Source organism: Impatiens glandulifera, chromosome 4, assembly GCF_907164915.1.
Source record: "Impatiens glandulifera chromosome 4, dImpGla2.1, whole genome shotgun sequence".
Taxonomy (NCBI): domain Eukaryota; kingdom Viridiplantae; phylum Streptophyta; class Magnoliopsida; order Ericales; family Balsaminaceae; genus Impatiens; species Impatiens glandulifera.
Window position 1 is genome coordinate 19,606,214 of NC_061865.1, and position 17,886 is coordinate 19,624,099.

The 17,886-nt window shown below is 31.9% G+C and overlaps 2 protein-coding genes across 2 annotated transcripts; both read right to left on the minus strand.

Moving 5' to 3' along the window:
• Positions 1-2,571: 2,571 nt before the first annotated feature.
• On the minus strand, positions 2,572-4,951 carry LOC124934898 (taxadiene 5-alpha hydroxylase-like). Its single transcript, XM_047475391.1, has 4 exons — positions 4,578-4,951; positions 3,284-3,852; positions 2,994-3,187; positions 2,572-2,880 (listed from the first exon to the last, which is right to left on the minus strand). Exons 1-4 carry the CDS (start codon positions 4,949-4,951, stop codon positions 2,572-2,574), a joined length of 1,446 nt encoding a protein of 481 aa, XP_047331347.1.
• A 9,932-nt stretch (positions 4,952-14,883) lies between these two features.
• LOC124933491 (taxadiene 5-alpha hydroxylase-like) lies at positions 14,884-16,963 on the minus strand. Its single transcript, XM_047473899.1, has 4 exons — positions 16,492-16,963; positions 15,619-16,187; positions 15,313-15,506; positions 14,884-15,206 (listed from the first exon to the last, which is right to left on the minus strand). Exons 1-4 carry the CDS (start codon positions 16,863-16,865, stop codon positions 14,898-14,900), a joined length of 1,446 nt encoding a protein of 481 aa, XP_047329855.1. The 5' UTR covers positions 16,866-16,963; the 3' UTR covers positions 14,884-14,897.
• Positions 16,964-17,886: the final 923 nt, after the last annotated feature.

Below are 17,886 nucleotides of genomic sequence, written 5' to 3' on the forward strand. Positions count from 1 at the left end.
TTAAAGTTAGAGTTACACTAAAGTATTCTCATGCATCTAATTTGGATTTTCTTATTCACACTTAAGTTAATTGATGTGAATTGTAGTTGCCTAAAATGAGACTTTATCGCTATATGAACTCACATCATATTGTGTGTAAGAAAATAAAATATTGAATCAAAAATAACATAAATAAGGTTCACTTAGCAAATAACTAAAAGATAATAAAGAAATGAAGTTGTAAGAATTATAAATGTTGCACCTAAAAGAAATTACTAAAGAAAGTGGTGCATAAAAGAATACATATTACAATTTTTTTTTGTTCTAAGAGGAATTTAACTTCAGTTTCATACACATTTGATGATAAATTTTAGTATTACTAAAGTAAATGTGTTGATGTACGGTTGAGTTAATTGTCAAAAGTCAATTGATGGTGAAAGAAATATCGGCTTGGGGCATTGACAATTCATATTAAAGATAAAGAATTAAGGAACAATTTCAGAAACTCTTTATTTAGAAACAAAAATTTATGGCATATCTCCATATAATAAATTTATTTGGAGAGAATAATTAAAAAACTACAACTTATATACATAATAAGTTTCAACTAAAACAACTAATAAATTCTTTTGGGGTTGTCTAGTTAAGGTTAAGCCTTATAGACCTAAAGAAAATAAATTGGACTAAAGAATTGTTAAATATTAATTGTTGGATATTTTAAGAAGTCTAGAGACAAATTTTAGAATCATAATTATTTTAAGATTAGCTTTGAAAATGTATAAATACAAAAGACTCCTTAAGCAAGAGTCTAATGTATGCTCAAGATTATATGAATCAAGAAATTAAGTATATTTATGATGTTGAACAAATACTTGAAGGATCCTGATTTGGATCATTAAGAAAGCAACCAAACAAGTAGTGTGACATTTTAAGAACAAAACATTACATACTCATATAGTGAAATCGAATCGGATAGAGATCATTTGGTATATTGATTTGAATTTTGTTGGATACCAAAACAGTTGGAAATTCGTGCCACATAATTTTAGTTTAATTATTAGTTTAAAATTAATTCCTGTAATAGTGTTAAGCAAACACTCGAATTATTTCAAGTTGATGGCATCTAATTAAAAAATCTGACTGCAAAGTTTTGTTACGGGGTTGCAAATTATGAATATATAGAAAGACCACTAAAGATATTACGTGATAATAATTTGCAGTACTTTTACTTTAAGAGTAATATGAGTTCGACTAAGTCGAACTATTTGTAAAATAAAGAATTCAGAATGTTTACTAGTCTATTGAGCATATTTGGACAAACTCTAAAATTACTGATCAGTTCCTTAAATATTTGTTATCTGAGGTCTTTCATGAACATATTATTCATATGGATATTGCATATTTAAATGATATACAGTTTTAGTGAGAGTTTGTATTGTGATGCTTGTATAGATATAATTTGGAATTTGTGTGCACATTAAAGATTCAGTTTCTAAAGAAATTAAAGATACAGTTTTTTAAAGAAATTAAGATTATAAAGTTATTCAGATTGATCTCTATAAGGAATAAAGGAGGACCAATTGGTATTAGACATGTTAAAGATCACACTAGATGTTAATCCACACTACACACCCATATTTAATCTATGTCATTTGATTGTATTGACATATGTGAATATTGAGGATTTAGTTACGAATTAATGTAACAAAAACTGTTTTAATCCTATGTTGATATAATTAATAGACGAGATTGATATAGATGTATTCGGAAATGATAACAATATTTTGAGCTCTTAAAGTTATAATATACAATTGAATGAAATATATATATGATCCAAGTGGGAGATTGTTGAGATTATTTCCAACATTTGGGTACATATATTATTTAATAATTGTATATTAGTTATTGTCATATAAAGATTAAAGCCTAATTAATGTGATCGATTAAAGTATAAGGGTTATGAGCTTATTTAGACATCTATAATAAATATGGGGACATATTTGTGTAGAAACAGACATACCATTTATTATTTCGTTGATGGACCGAATAATAAATGGGTATATTAGGGCTAGGTCCCCAACCCATATAGATAGTCTATCTAATTTGTTTCTCTTATCAGACAATAAGGTTTATGTTTTATCTCTCAAGAACACCCAAGAATGGCTATCAATATAAGGTTGGAAGACTTAAACCGCACTCATATCATACATTCTGATCCAGGTTCAGATCCAGAACAAGAAGATACAAGATCAAGAGAAGATCAAGAAGAGAAGAATAACGAAGAACGACTTAATGAATCGTTCTTCACTCAAGATCCAGGTATGTTTCTGCAATTACAATTTATCTCAATTTATCGACATAGAGTATATAGATTATAAACTTAAGGATTAAAGATTTAGATTAAAGATTCCAAGTATAAGTATAATGATGATTAAATCATCACCGCACGCACAACAACTCAAATAAAAAAACTTTGATTTGACCCCTTTCATTATGGTTGGAAGTTTCGCTTGTGAAGTTGTAGGAGCTAAGCAGCAATACAAACTTAAATACACCATTTTATGAAACCATAATATCCTCATCAAATCTATATTAGTTATCCATTCTTGGCTTGATCTTGACCGGAAGGCCCATTGAGGGGTATGGCATAGGTCGACGGGTGATTTCTTCATTTGGGTGAACCGGTGACCACTCGAACATTGTCACCAACTTGTGGATTGTTGTGAGTGTCTCCACTCTCGCAAACTCGTTTCCAATACAAGTGTGCATTCCTCCTCCAAATGGAATATATGCATAAGGTGGAATTACTCTTGATGGGTTGTCAAAGCGACTAGGGTCAAATTCCTTAGGATTATGAAAGATATTCTCATCCATGTGTGTGGCACATGATAGCCACATAACCTTACCAAACACCATAAAAACAATAATTAGTTTCACAATGACAAGATCAAAACATACCAACACTATTATAAAGATTAGATATCTTAATTTAGTTCAAATGTGTACGAAATTACCTGCCACCCTTTTGGTATGTCGAAACCATCGAAACATATGTCTTTGCTAGCCATTCTAAAGTTACCAAACACGGGAGGAATTATTCTCATCATCTCTTGAGCAACTCTCCAAGTATACTTCATTTTTTGCATATCTGCCCATGTTAGTTTTTTCTCGCCCTTTTCTTCTTTAATTTTCTTGACTTCCATTTGCTCTACAACAATTTTCAAAACAATTTTAATTAGTCTGCAGAAACATAATACCGTATTCTATCTTTTCAAATTGTGGTTAGAATATTGATATTGTTTACCTTGTAGGATTTTGTTGTAGATATCCTTGTCTCTTGACATCTTCAATACCATGAGACTCAAAAGAATTGCACTAGTATCATGACTAGCTATTATCAAGGTAATGAAGTTGTCCACAATCTCGTCGTCAGTAATAGGCTTCTCATCCCCATCTCTCAAAGCTGCAAAGGATGACAACACATCATTTGAAGGTAAACAAGCCCCCTTGGCTAGATCCTCCTTACGCTTCCTAATAATGGGAAGAAGATGATTAACAAGCCTTGTTCGCGATTGCAAGCCTCTCCTATAAAGTGTTCCTGGAAAGTTCACAGGAATAGACCATATAGCCTCGAGGACCACCTTGAGCTCGTCAAGGAATATATTCTTTATAGTCAGGTCTTGGAAGCCGAAGAGGATGGTGCATGCAATTTCAAACGTGACATTTTTCATGAAAGGGACAATGTAAAGGATGTCAACTTCTTTTGTTTCATTGAGCAACAAGGAAGTGACTTGATCATCCATTTGTCCGACATAGTTTTGAATGTTTTCTTGCTTCAAGAAGCTCAACATTGCACCTTTTACTAACTTGTATCTGTATTCAAATATCAAATGTATAATTATATTAATTGGACATAACTATGACTTAATGGAGAAAAAATTCATATGATATAACTCTTAGATTTATTGAGTTATTATATGTAAATATTATGTTTTTGCGTTATCGTTTATTCATAACCAAATTAGTGAGGGATATTCTATTTAAGTTATTTGGTTAAGTAACGATTATTTGTTGGTATTGTACAATTTATTATGGGTAGAAATCAGATACTTATGTATTATTTATAATAAACTAAATAATAAATAAGGGAAAATATAAATAAGATTGTGGTCCCGATTGATAAACGATAGTTTCATTTTTCATAACCTCCATCATTAGAGAGAAGAAAGAAAAACGATCTACAGAATTAGAAGAATAAACCCACGATAAATCAAAAGTTTTCATAAATGATTGAAGTAGGCTTCCGCATTTTAGACACAGAGACTAAAGATTATGTATAGGATTCAAGATCAAAACTAAAGATTATGTTTAGGATTATAAATCACATCTAGACTAGAATCTAACAATAACATTTTTGTAACATTTGTAACACATTATTAAATATAAGTTAGGGTCTTTTGTATCTTAAAAAATGGACTACAATGACATTTAATCAACTATACTTGATTATTTATTTTATTTTTGTTAATTACAATACAAAACTATTATTTACATGTTTCTAAAATCTAAAATACACTTGAGAATCATAATATAGATACCTTGATCCTGTAAGTGAAAATATGTTGGATTTTCCGCCCATAGCAGCTATAGTCTTTGGTTGTTTACCGACAAAAACACTTTCATCAGATCCGAGTACGAATTTATTCCCTGCGAGGCCAACAAAGACCACTGTCTTGCTTCCCATCAATGATGTCTTGAACACTTTCCCATATTTATCTACTCTTTCTTTAACCCACTCGGGCCCTCGGTCTTTCCTCTGGGATTGAAGAAAACTAAACGTTTCTCCTATGACAGGCCATCCAAGAGACCCTTTGGGAAGATTTTTTAAACCACTTTCTCTCCTTACCCTAATGAGTTTTGAGAAAATGAAAGCTGTGAAAAGAGTAATGGCTATTAAGAGAATCAATGACATCTTCTTAATTGCTTTGGTTAATTTGAAAACCAACCTAAATTGAATGGAGTTGCATGCATGTTTGGTTTATATAGCAATAAACTTAGGGTTCCTAGTACCAATATGTTTGTCTTCATGGAAAAATGTTTTGGAATATTGATTTTTTTAGCACAAATAAGTACAATTAGTATTGGACAAATCAACTTTAAGAACTCTAAAATCATCGACACAACACATGGTTCTAATTATTTAACTTTTTGTTTTGTTTTTATTTATATATTTTTTATCGAAAATGTTTCAATTACATAAATATTAAAACGATCTCTGTAAAGCTAGTTTGATCTTGTGTTTTTTTAAGTTTTTAAGAGTTTTTTTTTTTTTTGAAATTGTCTCTTTATCACAATAATCTCATTGTAATTATTAATTAACTTAATTTATCAATAAAAATACTAAAATATCATTACTTTAAATACAAAGGATATTTTAATAAATTATTTTAAACAAATTTCAAATAATCTATTTTTTTATCAAACAACTTAACAAAACCCATGAAATCCTAAAAAATCCAAAATCAAACAATAACCTTGGCGTCTATTTAATCAACATGTCAGTTTCTTTCTCATTTTTTTAATTAATTGCATTAAGAAACAAATGATGCCAAAACTACATATAAAACTTTCCTATGATTAACATAGTTCAAGAGATTGTTTTATCTTGGGTTATTTGAGTTTATTTGGTTATTAATTTGAAAAAAAAGTTTGATGAAAAAAAGGTAAATTATTTGGATTTTTAATTAGTTGAAGTATAATGTCTATTTTATTTAAAATTTATAAAAGTAAAATAGAAATATTTTGATATTTTAATTATTAATGCAATGATTAAATAAATAATAAGATGCGTGAATGATTAGTTAATAAGAAATAAAAATAAACTTAATATCATATAAGCTCTAAGAAATAAGTTAATTTTTTATTTGAGACATAAACGATGAGTATTAATTGGTATTGAACGAACTAATAAAACGGTATCGAAAAAATCTCTACCAAATATTATGAGCTGCAATGGTAATAATTCTTAACCGATGGTTGTTGGTAAATAATACTGAAAAAGTTATACTAAATGATAATTGATTATTTACATTTATGACCGAAATAGTAAGAAACTCATATATATATATATATATATATATATATATTATGGAATAATATTTGTGAAAAGTTCTCCATATAGAAGATCAAATCAAATAACTCATTATTGAAAAAGTGAAAAACAACTCTAATCCAATAATTTCGTCTCCTTTTCTTCTAAGAAAGAACAAACACGGACTCGAAAAATGATCATTAACACAATCGGAGAATATGAGCAACAAACGAAATACCGACGGTTGAGAGTATTATTATTCAAATCATAAGAATCTGAGATAAAAAAAATCGATTAAATTTAATAAGATGTTGGAAGGAAAAAAACACAACATCGACTCAAATCTGAGTGATGAAAAGAAAAACGAAACACAGTACTAAAAAAACATCAAAAATAATAACGTATTTCTAACTTCTCTCAAAGTTTGTAGTGAGAGAAAAGAAAAGGTCTGATAGGATCGGTGTTTCTAATAGAGACTATGGTCTGGCTATTGTTAACAGCTTATGACAAACGATTTGATAGAAATCTTGTGAGGGATTAATATCGGTTTCTATTCTTAACAAATCCTTCAAACTCTTGAAACGGATTTAAGTGCGGAAGTATTTGTCGAATTTGAAGTTTTGAACCAATGAAAGATGAATGACAAAAAGTAAAGAACACAGGGTTTCTATATGAATGTTCGGAGTAAACCCTCCTACGTCACCCCTTCTTCCACAACCGGAGAATTTCACTAGATATTTTGAATCAAATACAGATTATTGAGCTAGCTAACTCTCTATTGAACAGAACAACCTCTGTTCAACTTACAATATTCTCAACAGTATTCTCTCAGCTAGACAATAAGTGAATCTTTCTCTCTTGAACTTAGAAGATGATAGAAATCAGTAAGTGCAAGAATAATTCGTTAATTCGGTAAGACAGTAATTCTCTAGTGATCAAGTGATTCGTTTGTTGTCCTTGAGCATCTATTTGTAGTAGAAAGACACCAACGGTCGAATCTTCTTCATGGACACGTGGCAAGCGTCCATTGAAAGTCCGCCCATAGTACAGGAGTACAGCAGACTTTGAGCACATGGATTGTGGTCGTACCAAGCTGGTAGTGCGCCGAATATTCTCTTTGATATTGTATTGTATTGGACAAACCGTTGGAAGGATATTTACGTACGTGGCATTCGTTTGTTGGATACAATTAGAGTAGCAGACAGCTAATTGATCGTGGATAGACGTATGCAAACTTTAAGCGGTTGTTGAAGCGAGGCATTAGACGTGCTCCATTAGACTGCCAAGTCTAAGGGAAGTTAGATGTCAATGTTTAAGTACACGTTCCATTAGACCAACAAGTCTAATAGAGTTAGACTGCAATGTATAACTACGTATCACATTATACTACCAAGTCTAATGGCGTTAGACGCCAACGTCTAACTACGTATCTGTTAGACTTCAACGTCTAACTACGTATCTGTTAGACTGCAATATATAACTACGTATCTATTAGACTGCAACGTCTAACTACGTATCACTTTAGACTTGTCTGAAGGAGTTAGACGCCAACGTCTAACTATGTTTTCCATTAGACTACCATGTCTAATAGAGTTAGACTTCAACGTCTAACTACGTATATGTTAGACTGTAATGTCTAACTACGTATCACTTCAGACTGTCTAAAAGAATTAGACGCCAACGTCTAACTACATTTCCCATTAGACTACCACGTCTAATGGAGTTAGACTTCAACGTCTAACTATGTATCTGTTAGACTGTAACATCTAACTACGTATCACTTTAGACTTGTCTGAAGGAGTTAGACGACAACGTCTAACTACGTTTCCCATTAGACTACCACGTCTAATGGAGTTAGAATTCAATGTCTAACTACGTATCTGTTAGACTGCAACGTCTAACTATGTATCAATTCAGACTTGTCTGAAGGAGTTAGACGACAACGTCTAACTATGTTTTCCATTAGACTACCACGTTTAATGGATTTAGACTTCAACGTCTAACTAAGTCTAATTAGCATGCTTAGACCACGTCTAAGTTAGCATAGTCTAATGCACCTGCACAAAAACAATTTGACAACTTAGCTTTCTTCAAATTTAAACATCATCAAAATTCAGTTGTTTAATATTTCATCATTTCCGTTTATTTCTAAGTTAATTAATTCTCACTTAATTAACTCTTTACTTAATATTTCCCAATAATTTCCCCCTTTTTGATTATTTAAACTAAATTTTCAAAATCAGATGAGTTCATGATTTAATCTAAAAAATTCTTTTTTGATGATGTTAAAACCATGCAATCTTAAAGCAAAATAAACACCCATCAAATAAGATTGAAATTAGAGTAGTTCACCAAAATATTCCAACATAAGTTTTAAAATATGAAGAGCAAAGAAAGAGATTTATGGTTCTTCCCTTTTCACGTTTGGATTTGCATCGCCTTCAGGCAGAGATTCGCCAGTTAGGATATTATGGAATCGAGTGATAGCAGCTCGGTCTCCACTCCCACCACCTCTTTTGCCTCCACGACTTGGACCACCTTTCTTTGTTGGTCTACAACCTTCTTCGTTCTCTTCAGCAGCATCTTTACGTTTTGATTGGGTTTCTCTAGCAACTCCACCTCTTGAGCTACCACCTCTAGAGCTACCTTCCCCTTTTTTAACATTATCAGCTTCAATAAGGACTTTTTCTTTAGCAGCAGCAGCCTTAACCACATAAACAACTTGAATGGACCTTGCGAATGAGTCAGCTTGTTCCATTCGCTCGGCTTCAGCTCTATTCATTGCGTTAAACATTTCTACCATTTGGGCTCACATGAGATTCATTCCTGATATAACATCTTGATGAAGCTCTAGGGTGAGAGTCTTAGTTTTAGCATACTGCTCTGATTGATGATTAGAGAAGTTCTTTTCAAACTTCTTGTACTTAGTATTCAAGATGTTTACTTCGTATGTATTTATATTCATAGTCTTCTTCAATTCTTTTTGAGTAGCAAGAATGGAAGACACATCTTTCTTGCTTGAAATTGAGCTCTTCTCAAGTTTAGCCAATCTGGACTCATGTCCAGCATATTCTGTTGTAGGGAATTCATTGCATCCAACATGGAATTACAAAAATTTTACTCCTCCAGGAGAAGCCTTTTCTAAAGAATGAGCAGTAGAGGACACAGCCTGAGAACAAGCTGGAGCAGTGCGAATTGGACTCACATGCACATTTACTTGTAAAGAACGCTCTGGTTCTTTATCTTTGGAATGAGAAGAGGGAGCTTTGGACTCATCCTTGGACTACTCTTGATCATTGAGAATGTCGGTACATACTTGATGAATTTATTCTGAAATACCAACAAAATGAGGAGGAAGATCAGCCACATTCTCAATTACATATGTCATAGTTTTAATAGAAGATGATCGATGAACTGGTCAAGAAGGAATAAAACATTCTTCCAAAGGTAATCCTTCTGAGGATGAAGACTCGTCTTTTTCAGATTGTTGCCCATCAGCAGAGGGAATCTTCTCGAAATATGCCTTCTTCAAGGGTTCTCCTTAGCTTCTGATTCAGGAGATTGATTAGCAATCTTGCTGATTCTTCTTCACCCACCGGAGGTTCTTCTTATTCAATAATAGGAGGAGCCCCTATTACATCTCTCAATCTTGTTTTTGTATCCCCTATTACATCCAAAAATGTGTTCACCTACTTGCAGATTAGAGGATATTTTCTATTTTGATTTCGAGACAGCACAGTTGAATCCGACCGAAACGTCCAACTGAGAAATTAAACTTATGACCGAGGAGTCTCACACCTGACCGAGAACTCTTAAACTCATGACCAATGACTTCCACCTAGGACCGAGGCGACCGACCGAGGATTCCGGTACCTAACCGAAAATTCTAGCCAAGGACCGAGAGACCTTAGCACCCCGACCGTGAATCCTGATTCAGGACCAATGGAGACCTGACCTAGGACTGAGGGCCTCTTTAGCCCGACCGAGGAAAATTGTTAGATTAAGTTAAATAAAGAAAAATGAAAATCAATTAAAAGAGAAATAATTAATTAAGAAAAAATGTCTTAATAAAATTAGGTGAATAAGTTTAAATCAATCTGACATAGTTTTAATGATATGGTCTGAACAAAACTAAGTTGTGTAAATTGTCTTTGCACAGGAACGTCTGAAGAAGTGCGTGATCAGACGTCTAACTTCTATAGACGTGCACTCTGAAAAAGTGCGCGAGCAGACGTCTAACTTCTACAGACGTGCATTCTGAAGAACTGTACGAGCAGACGTCTAACTTCATCAGACGTGTAGTCTAAAGAAGTGCGCAAGAAGATGTCTAACTTCATCAGACGTGCAGTCTGAAGAAGTGCTCGAGCAGACGTCTAACTTCATCAGATGTTCAGTCTAAAGAAGTGCGCGAGCAGACGTCTAACCAAATTTTTAAAATATACGGTCCGATTGGCGGTTTAACCGATCCAACCGCGAAACGGTTTAATGGACTATTCGGTTATTAACTTTAAAACGGTAACGTTACGAACCGGTCAAAATCTGGTCTGACCAGATGATTCTACCGGAAATTTCCGGTTCGAAAGGTATAATGTAGTATTCTTTCATTTTTCTTCTTCTTTTTCAGTGTCTACTCCAATCCTCTTATACTGTAAGCAAGATTTATGTGCAAAGAGAAAGAGAAAACTAAATAGGAGATCTGCGAAAAATCTTGAAAACGAAGGAGGTTTGTAGATGTCAATGGAGGAAGTATTTTATAGAAAGAGAAAATAGTTGGGTGGAAAAATCTTGGAAACGAAGGAGGTCTGCAGCTGTCAATGGAGGAAATAAATATTTTTTACATCCATCTATAGCTATGCAGCTGTCAATTCCTTTCATTTCAGGGTCCCATTTTGTTTCTTCTTTACTTTACTGTTATCTATCCTATATTGTTTTTAATTTTAATGGACAGGAGGTTTTAATTGATATTATTTAATATTTAGTTTAATATTTTAATTAATATGTAATTAATTGATATATATAATCATATTAATATATTTATATTTTTAAAATAATTAAAATCCGGTTCAACCAGTGGTTTAACTAGCTGGACCGATCAAACCGAAGTACGCTCAAAAAACCGGGTCGATGACCGAAACGGTTTTCAGAACCATGCGTCTAACTTCATCAGACATGTAGTTTGAAGAAGTGTGCGAGCAGACGTCTAACTTCATCAGACGTGTAGTCTGAAGAAGTGCGTGATCAGACGTATAATTTCTACAGACGTGTAGTGTGAAGAAGTGCGCGAGCAGACGTCTAACTTCATCAGACGTGTAGTCTGAAGAAGTGCATGAGCAGACGTCTAACTTCATCAGACGTGTAGTCTGAAGAAGTGCACGAGCAGACGTCTAACTTCATCAGACGTGTAGTTTGAAGAAGTGCGCAAGCAGATGTCTAACTTCATCAGACGTGTAGTCTAAAGAAGTGCGCGAGCATACGTCTAACTTCATCAGACATGCAGTCTGAAGAAGTGCGCGATTAGACGTCTAACTTCATCAAACGTGTAGTCTGAAGAAGTGCACGAGTAGACGTCTCACTTTAACAGACGCTCTAGTCTGAAGAAGTGTGAGCAGATGCCTTGCTTCAGCAGTCGTCTGAAGAAGTGTTTGCTTATCTACTCAATTCATCAGCATAACGATCAGATTTGTTTATTATTAGTCGTCTACCTAGTCAGCTTCATACGCTTAACTGTCACGTACTCGAATATTCCTCTAGCCCGTTGTACCTTCCAATACACCACGATCCAACGAATATTCTGCAGTACAATTCGGTACGCCATGATCCAACGAATATATTCTCATGTACGATCTCGTACACCTAGCGTACATCCAACGGATAGCTGACACGTATTCAAAATGAAGATTCGACCGTTGCTACTACTTCATTATAAAAGGCGATTAGAGTACAACGTCGAATCTCTCCAGCTGTTCCGATTCAATTGCACGAATTAAGTATTAAGCGTTGTGTTTACTCTTGCTCTAAGTCTACTCTGTAATTCACCTATTGTTCTTTTTGTGTGAAGTTTCAGTATTGTAAGTTGAATAGGACTTTGTTCGTTCAACAAAGTATTAGCTAGAAGTTTAGAAATAGACAATTGTTAAGTCCTATGTGTCTGACTGGGTTTGTGTAGTGAAAATTCTTCTGGAAACAAGTAAAGGGGTGACGTATGAGTTTTATCTTCGAACATCCAGAAAACTCTGTGTGTTATTTCCTTTCTACATCTTCCAATCATTTATCTGACGCTTCAAATCGAGCAAGCATTTTTGCACTTGAATTTGTTTAAGAGCTTGCGAAGATTTGTGAAGATTAGAAATAGATTTTCATCCCTAACAGGATTAAAATCGAATTGAAAATATCTTATTGAGTTCAACAATATTCAACCCCCCCCTGCTATTGTTGTACCCGATCCTAAAAAAATGTACCGAAGAAATCGATCCTAAGTCCTGTTTGGTTCCCATTTTCAAATTCCAAAATTATTTTTGTTAATTTGGAACCCTAAACCATTTTCTAAAAATCCCAAAAAAAATAAAAAATGATTTAAATTTTTTTTTTTGGATATTTGCACACAAAAAATATTGTGACAAAGGCTTGTTTGGGATTTATTTTAAAATCTTAATGCTTTTTAAACTGATGTTCTACAAGTATTTTTCTCCAGAGTTATCATCATGGGCAACATTTAAATATTGTTGTTACAGTTTTTAAATACACAAAAAAAACATGTGTATGTCTAGGACCAGAAAAATAATTGGTTAAATAAAACATTTTACAACCGATTTTTAAAAGTCAAAACTTTATAAAAGTAGAGACCGTTTTAAAATGGGTACGGAGGATGAAGCATGAAAGCCCTTTCCGAGTTTCACCAAATTTCAAACTAAAACAAAACTCTAGTGAAAAAATCGTTTGTACACATAACCTTTTATTGATTTTAAAATCAATTGACCACTGTTTTTTTAAATAAGTAATCTTTTAAATTAATTATTTTAATTAATTAAACACATATTTTCAAAAATTAAATTTTATTTTAATTATAACATTTAAAATTTATTTAAACTTGAACACAAATAAATTATTTTTATTATTAATTTTAAAAAATATCAAAAATTATTTAAAATCTTATAAAATAATGTTTTATTTAAAATAAAAAATTTAACACTCAGATATTGAATTTTTCAAACATCGAGAAAAAGGTTTGCTAGCTTACATTATTATTATTATTATTATTATTATTATTATTATTATTATTATTATATGCATAACAAAGGGACAATGTTTGTACCATTTTTTTTTATCTTGAGACAACTTTATTAAATAATGTATACATTTTAATTTTTATTTACTTATTTTTTTAATTTTTTAAAATATATATATATATATATATATATATATATATATATATATATATATATATATATATATATATATTATGTAGACATAATTTTGATCAATTTACAGTGATAAATGAAAATTAATTTTTTTTAAAAAATAATTCTCAATAAATGAAATTTCCAGATTAACTATATTAAAAGTGATGAAGATTGAAAAAGATAAAATCAACAAAATTAAAGTTAATTAAATCAAGTCATAAATTACAAATTAGAATAATTAATTAATTTGAAAATATTTAATTATCAAAATATATTAATATATCAATAATATTAGACTAATTTCACAGAATTTATAAAAACAAAAGCTAGTAAAATTAAAAACAATAAATTGTGCCAATATGTTTAAAGTTTAAAATATATATATATATATATATATATATATATATATATATATATATTAAAATTAGTTTTAAAAAAAAACTGTTGACCCTTCTTCTTATTTATTATTTTTTTTTTCTCGTTTTCTTTTTATTAATTTTCTCCTTTCTCACATTCTCTCTCTCTAGTAGCTGGCTGTAGCTTTACTGATTCCAAACATGGTCAGAATTGATTTTTAACCTTTCAAACAAATATATTTTGGAATCAGTTTTGGGGTTGTTTTTTATATAAATTTTAAGATTTTTTAATAGAATTCAAAATTAAACATATGAAGGTAATTATTTTTTGAAGTAAAATGACCTGGATTGGATATACTAAAAGCCAATAAATTGGGCAAAAAAACAAAAGCTAGACATGTATATTTAATTTACTTATTAAAAATATCTGTAGGAAATAATAGTATATATATAAGCCGGCCACTAACCTACAAAGAAGAACTAGTTATCTTATAATGTCATTAAATATAACAGTGGAAAAATTCAACAATCAAAACCAACAGCATAATCCAAAACCAACCCCATTTTGGTATATGAGAGATAAATTCACATACATATGAGAAATATGACCAAATTTACCAAGTAAAACATATGTTATTCATGTTTTAAGTTATTTAACTTAGGTAGATTTTATGTTCGATTCCGATTAAGAATGTATCGATTTAAGTGGAGTAGCCTCCTTCATATAATAAACCTTAGTGACAAAGAAAAACATTTGATTTTATCTCTATAAAGAATGGTCAGATTAATTTAGGCATGTTAAAGATGTACATAGTAATCTATGTTACTATATATTACAAGGTTTAGTTACAAAGAAACTGCTTTAATCTTACAATAATATAATTGATATTGGAAAATATTGTTACATATATCTTTTGGTACGTTCGATAATAATTGTTCATCGAGTTCTATATAATTACAAATATATAATAGAAAGAAAAACATGGAGGACCTTCATCAAAACCATATAGTTGGCTATTTATTGAGGATTTCTTGATAAATCTTTGATTGGAAAGCCATATATTTGGTTATTTATTGAGGAGTTCTTGATCTAATCTTGACCGGAAGGCCCATCGAGGGGTATGGCATGGGTCGACGAGTGAGTCCTTCATTTGGGTGAATCGTGGACCACTCAAACATTGTCACCAACTTGTGGATTGTTATAAGTGTCTCAACTTTCGCAAACTCGTTTCCTATACAAGTGTGCATTCCTCCTCCAAATGGAATGTATGCATAAGGTGGGATTACTCTTGATGGATTGTCAAAACGACTAGGGTCGAACTCCTTAGGATTATGGAAGATATTCTCGTCCATATGTGTGGCACATGAAAGCCACATAACCTACACCAAAAATGCAATAATAAAATGTAACAATGACAATACAATTTTAAATGGATAAGTAAACATCGAATCGCGTTCACAGTTCATATTACATATGTGGTTTTACCTGCCACCCTTTTGGGATGTCGAAACCATCGAAACATATGTCTTTACTAGCAGTTCTAAAGTTACCAAACACGGGAGGGATTATTCTCATCAACTCTTGAGCAACTCTCCAAGTATACTTCATCTTTTGTGTATCTGCCCATGTTAGTTTATCCTCGCCTTTAACTTCTTTACCTTTCTTAACTTCCATTTGCTCTACAAAATAATTCATAAGTCACGTGTTTAAATTAGTGTTATTGTTAGAAAATGAAAATTGTTTTCGATCTTCTCAATTTCTTTCATGTTCATATATATAGACTTTGTTCACCTTGTAGTATTTTTTGGTAGATATCCTTGTCTCTTGACATCTTCAAGACCAAGAGGCTCAAAAGAATTGCACTGGTGTCATGGCTAGCTATTGTCATTGTAATAAAGTTGTCCATAATCACCTCATCACTAAGTGGCTTTGCGTCCTCATCTCTCAAAGCTAAAAATGACGATAACAAGTCACTCGAAGGGCAACGAGCTCCCTTGGCAATATCCTCCTTACGCTTTGTAATGATGGGAAGAAGTCGTTTAAGGACCCTTGATCTCGCTTGCAAGCCTCTCCTATAAAGCGTTCCAGGAAAGTTCACTGGAATAGACCAAACAGCCTCGAATATGACTTTGAGGTCATCGAGGAATGCCTTCTTCGTGGGCTCGTCGTGGAGATCGAAGAGAATGGTGCATGAAAGATCAAACGTGAGTTTTTTCATGAAATGCACGATTTTAAAGGTGTTGGTGTCTTTTGTTTCGTTGAGTAACAATGAAGTGACTCGATCATCCATGCGTCCGACATAGTTTTGAACGTTCTCTAGCTTCAAGAAGCTCAACATTGCACTTTTTACTAACCTATACCTAGTTGAAAAAGAAAAAAAATATAATTGTTGTCTTTTTTTTAAAACTGTTTAGGCAGTTAGTATACTATAAACTCTTATATTTGAGTTATCTTTGAAATTATCAAATTTAGAAAGTAAAAATAATTTATTTTTGTAGTATACATAAAAGATGTGATTTAACTTTTTCAATGTAAAATTTGTGAAGAGACCTAAATTTTTTTAACCATACTACAATAAGATCACAATGTTTTGCCAAATACATTTTTTGTAAATAAAATTTTGTTCCTCAACAATATTTGATACCAAAAAAGCTCGATAGATACCTTGACCCCGAGAGACCAAAAAGGTTGAATTTGCCGATCATGGTAACCACTGTCTTTGGTGGATTACCGACGAGGATACTTTCATCTGAGCCGAGTACAAATTTATTACCGGCGAGGCCAACAAAGACCACTGTCTTGCTTCCCATTATCGATGTCTTGAATACTTTCCCATACTTATCTACTCTTTCTTTGATCCACTCGGGCCCTTGGTCTTTCCTTTGAGCTTGAAGAAAACTCAACATTTCTCCTAGGATAGGCCATCCAAGAGACCCTTTGGGTAGATTTTTTGGACAGTTTTCTCTTCTTGTTCTAATGAGTTTCGAGAAGAGGAGAGCTATGAAAAGAGTGAAGATTATTATGAGAATTATTGACATCTTCTTTTTGGATTTCCAATCAACTTCATTGAGTGGATCATTGCATGTTTGGTTTATATAGACATAAATTTAAGGTGCCTTGAACCAGTATATTTGTCTTCATGGAAAAATTTTATTTGTTTGACAAAAACAAGTAGTGTTTTAATGTTTAAAAAAAATGAGAGATCAAACTATTTCATTGATCCACATTTAGTAAAATTGCAATAAAACCGTACAAAATAAATCAATGTTTATGAATTGGTCAATTTTAAGACATAACAAAGATAAAATTGGGAAATATGATCAAGTGAACCATGATTAACATAAATCTTAATATTATTTACTTTGTAATTTTGAGATTATCCGAGCTCAGGCACTCATGTTCGAATCATAATTTATGCGGCTATTAATTTTGTATCCTTAAACTAATTACTTTTTCCAGTCTTCTAAGCTATCTTATCGAAAATTTCCACTTATTATTTTTTTCAGTCTTCTAAGCTATCTTTATCTAAAATTTCCACTTATTCATTAACAAATAAATTCTTAAAGAACTGTACATATATAATTAAGATCATTTTTCATATATTTTGTTTTCAACGGTTGATGTGTTCATGTTCCTGTCATAGTTCATACCGGTATGATTATTTATGCTTATCTTTTGGTCTTAAACTTTTACTTCTCTAATTCAATCTCCTCATTGATTTTGTCGAGAATTTTCACTTGTTGATTAACAAGTAACACTTATAATTAAGATCATCCACACATTTCCATATAGTTTGTTTTCAAATTAATTGTAATCTCTGTGTTACTTATGTTACTTTTCTGTCTATTCAACAATCTTATCGAAAATTTTCAATCCGTCGATCATCAACAAATAACCTTCTTACAGAACATTTATAATTAAGATCATTGAAACATTTTCATATGGTTTGTTTTCAACAATTGATAGTGCTCGTGTTCCTATCATAACATTTTTTTTAAAATTGTTCGGGATGTGAAGACTAGAACTCACAACGATAAGTTGTTATGTTCTATCACCCAC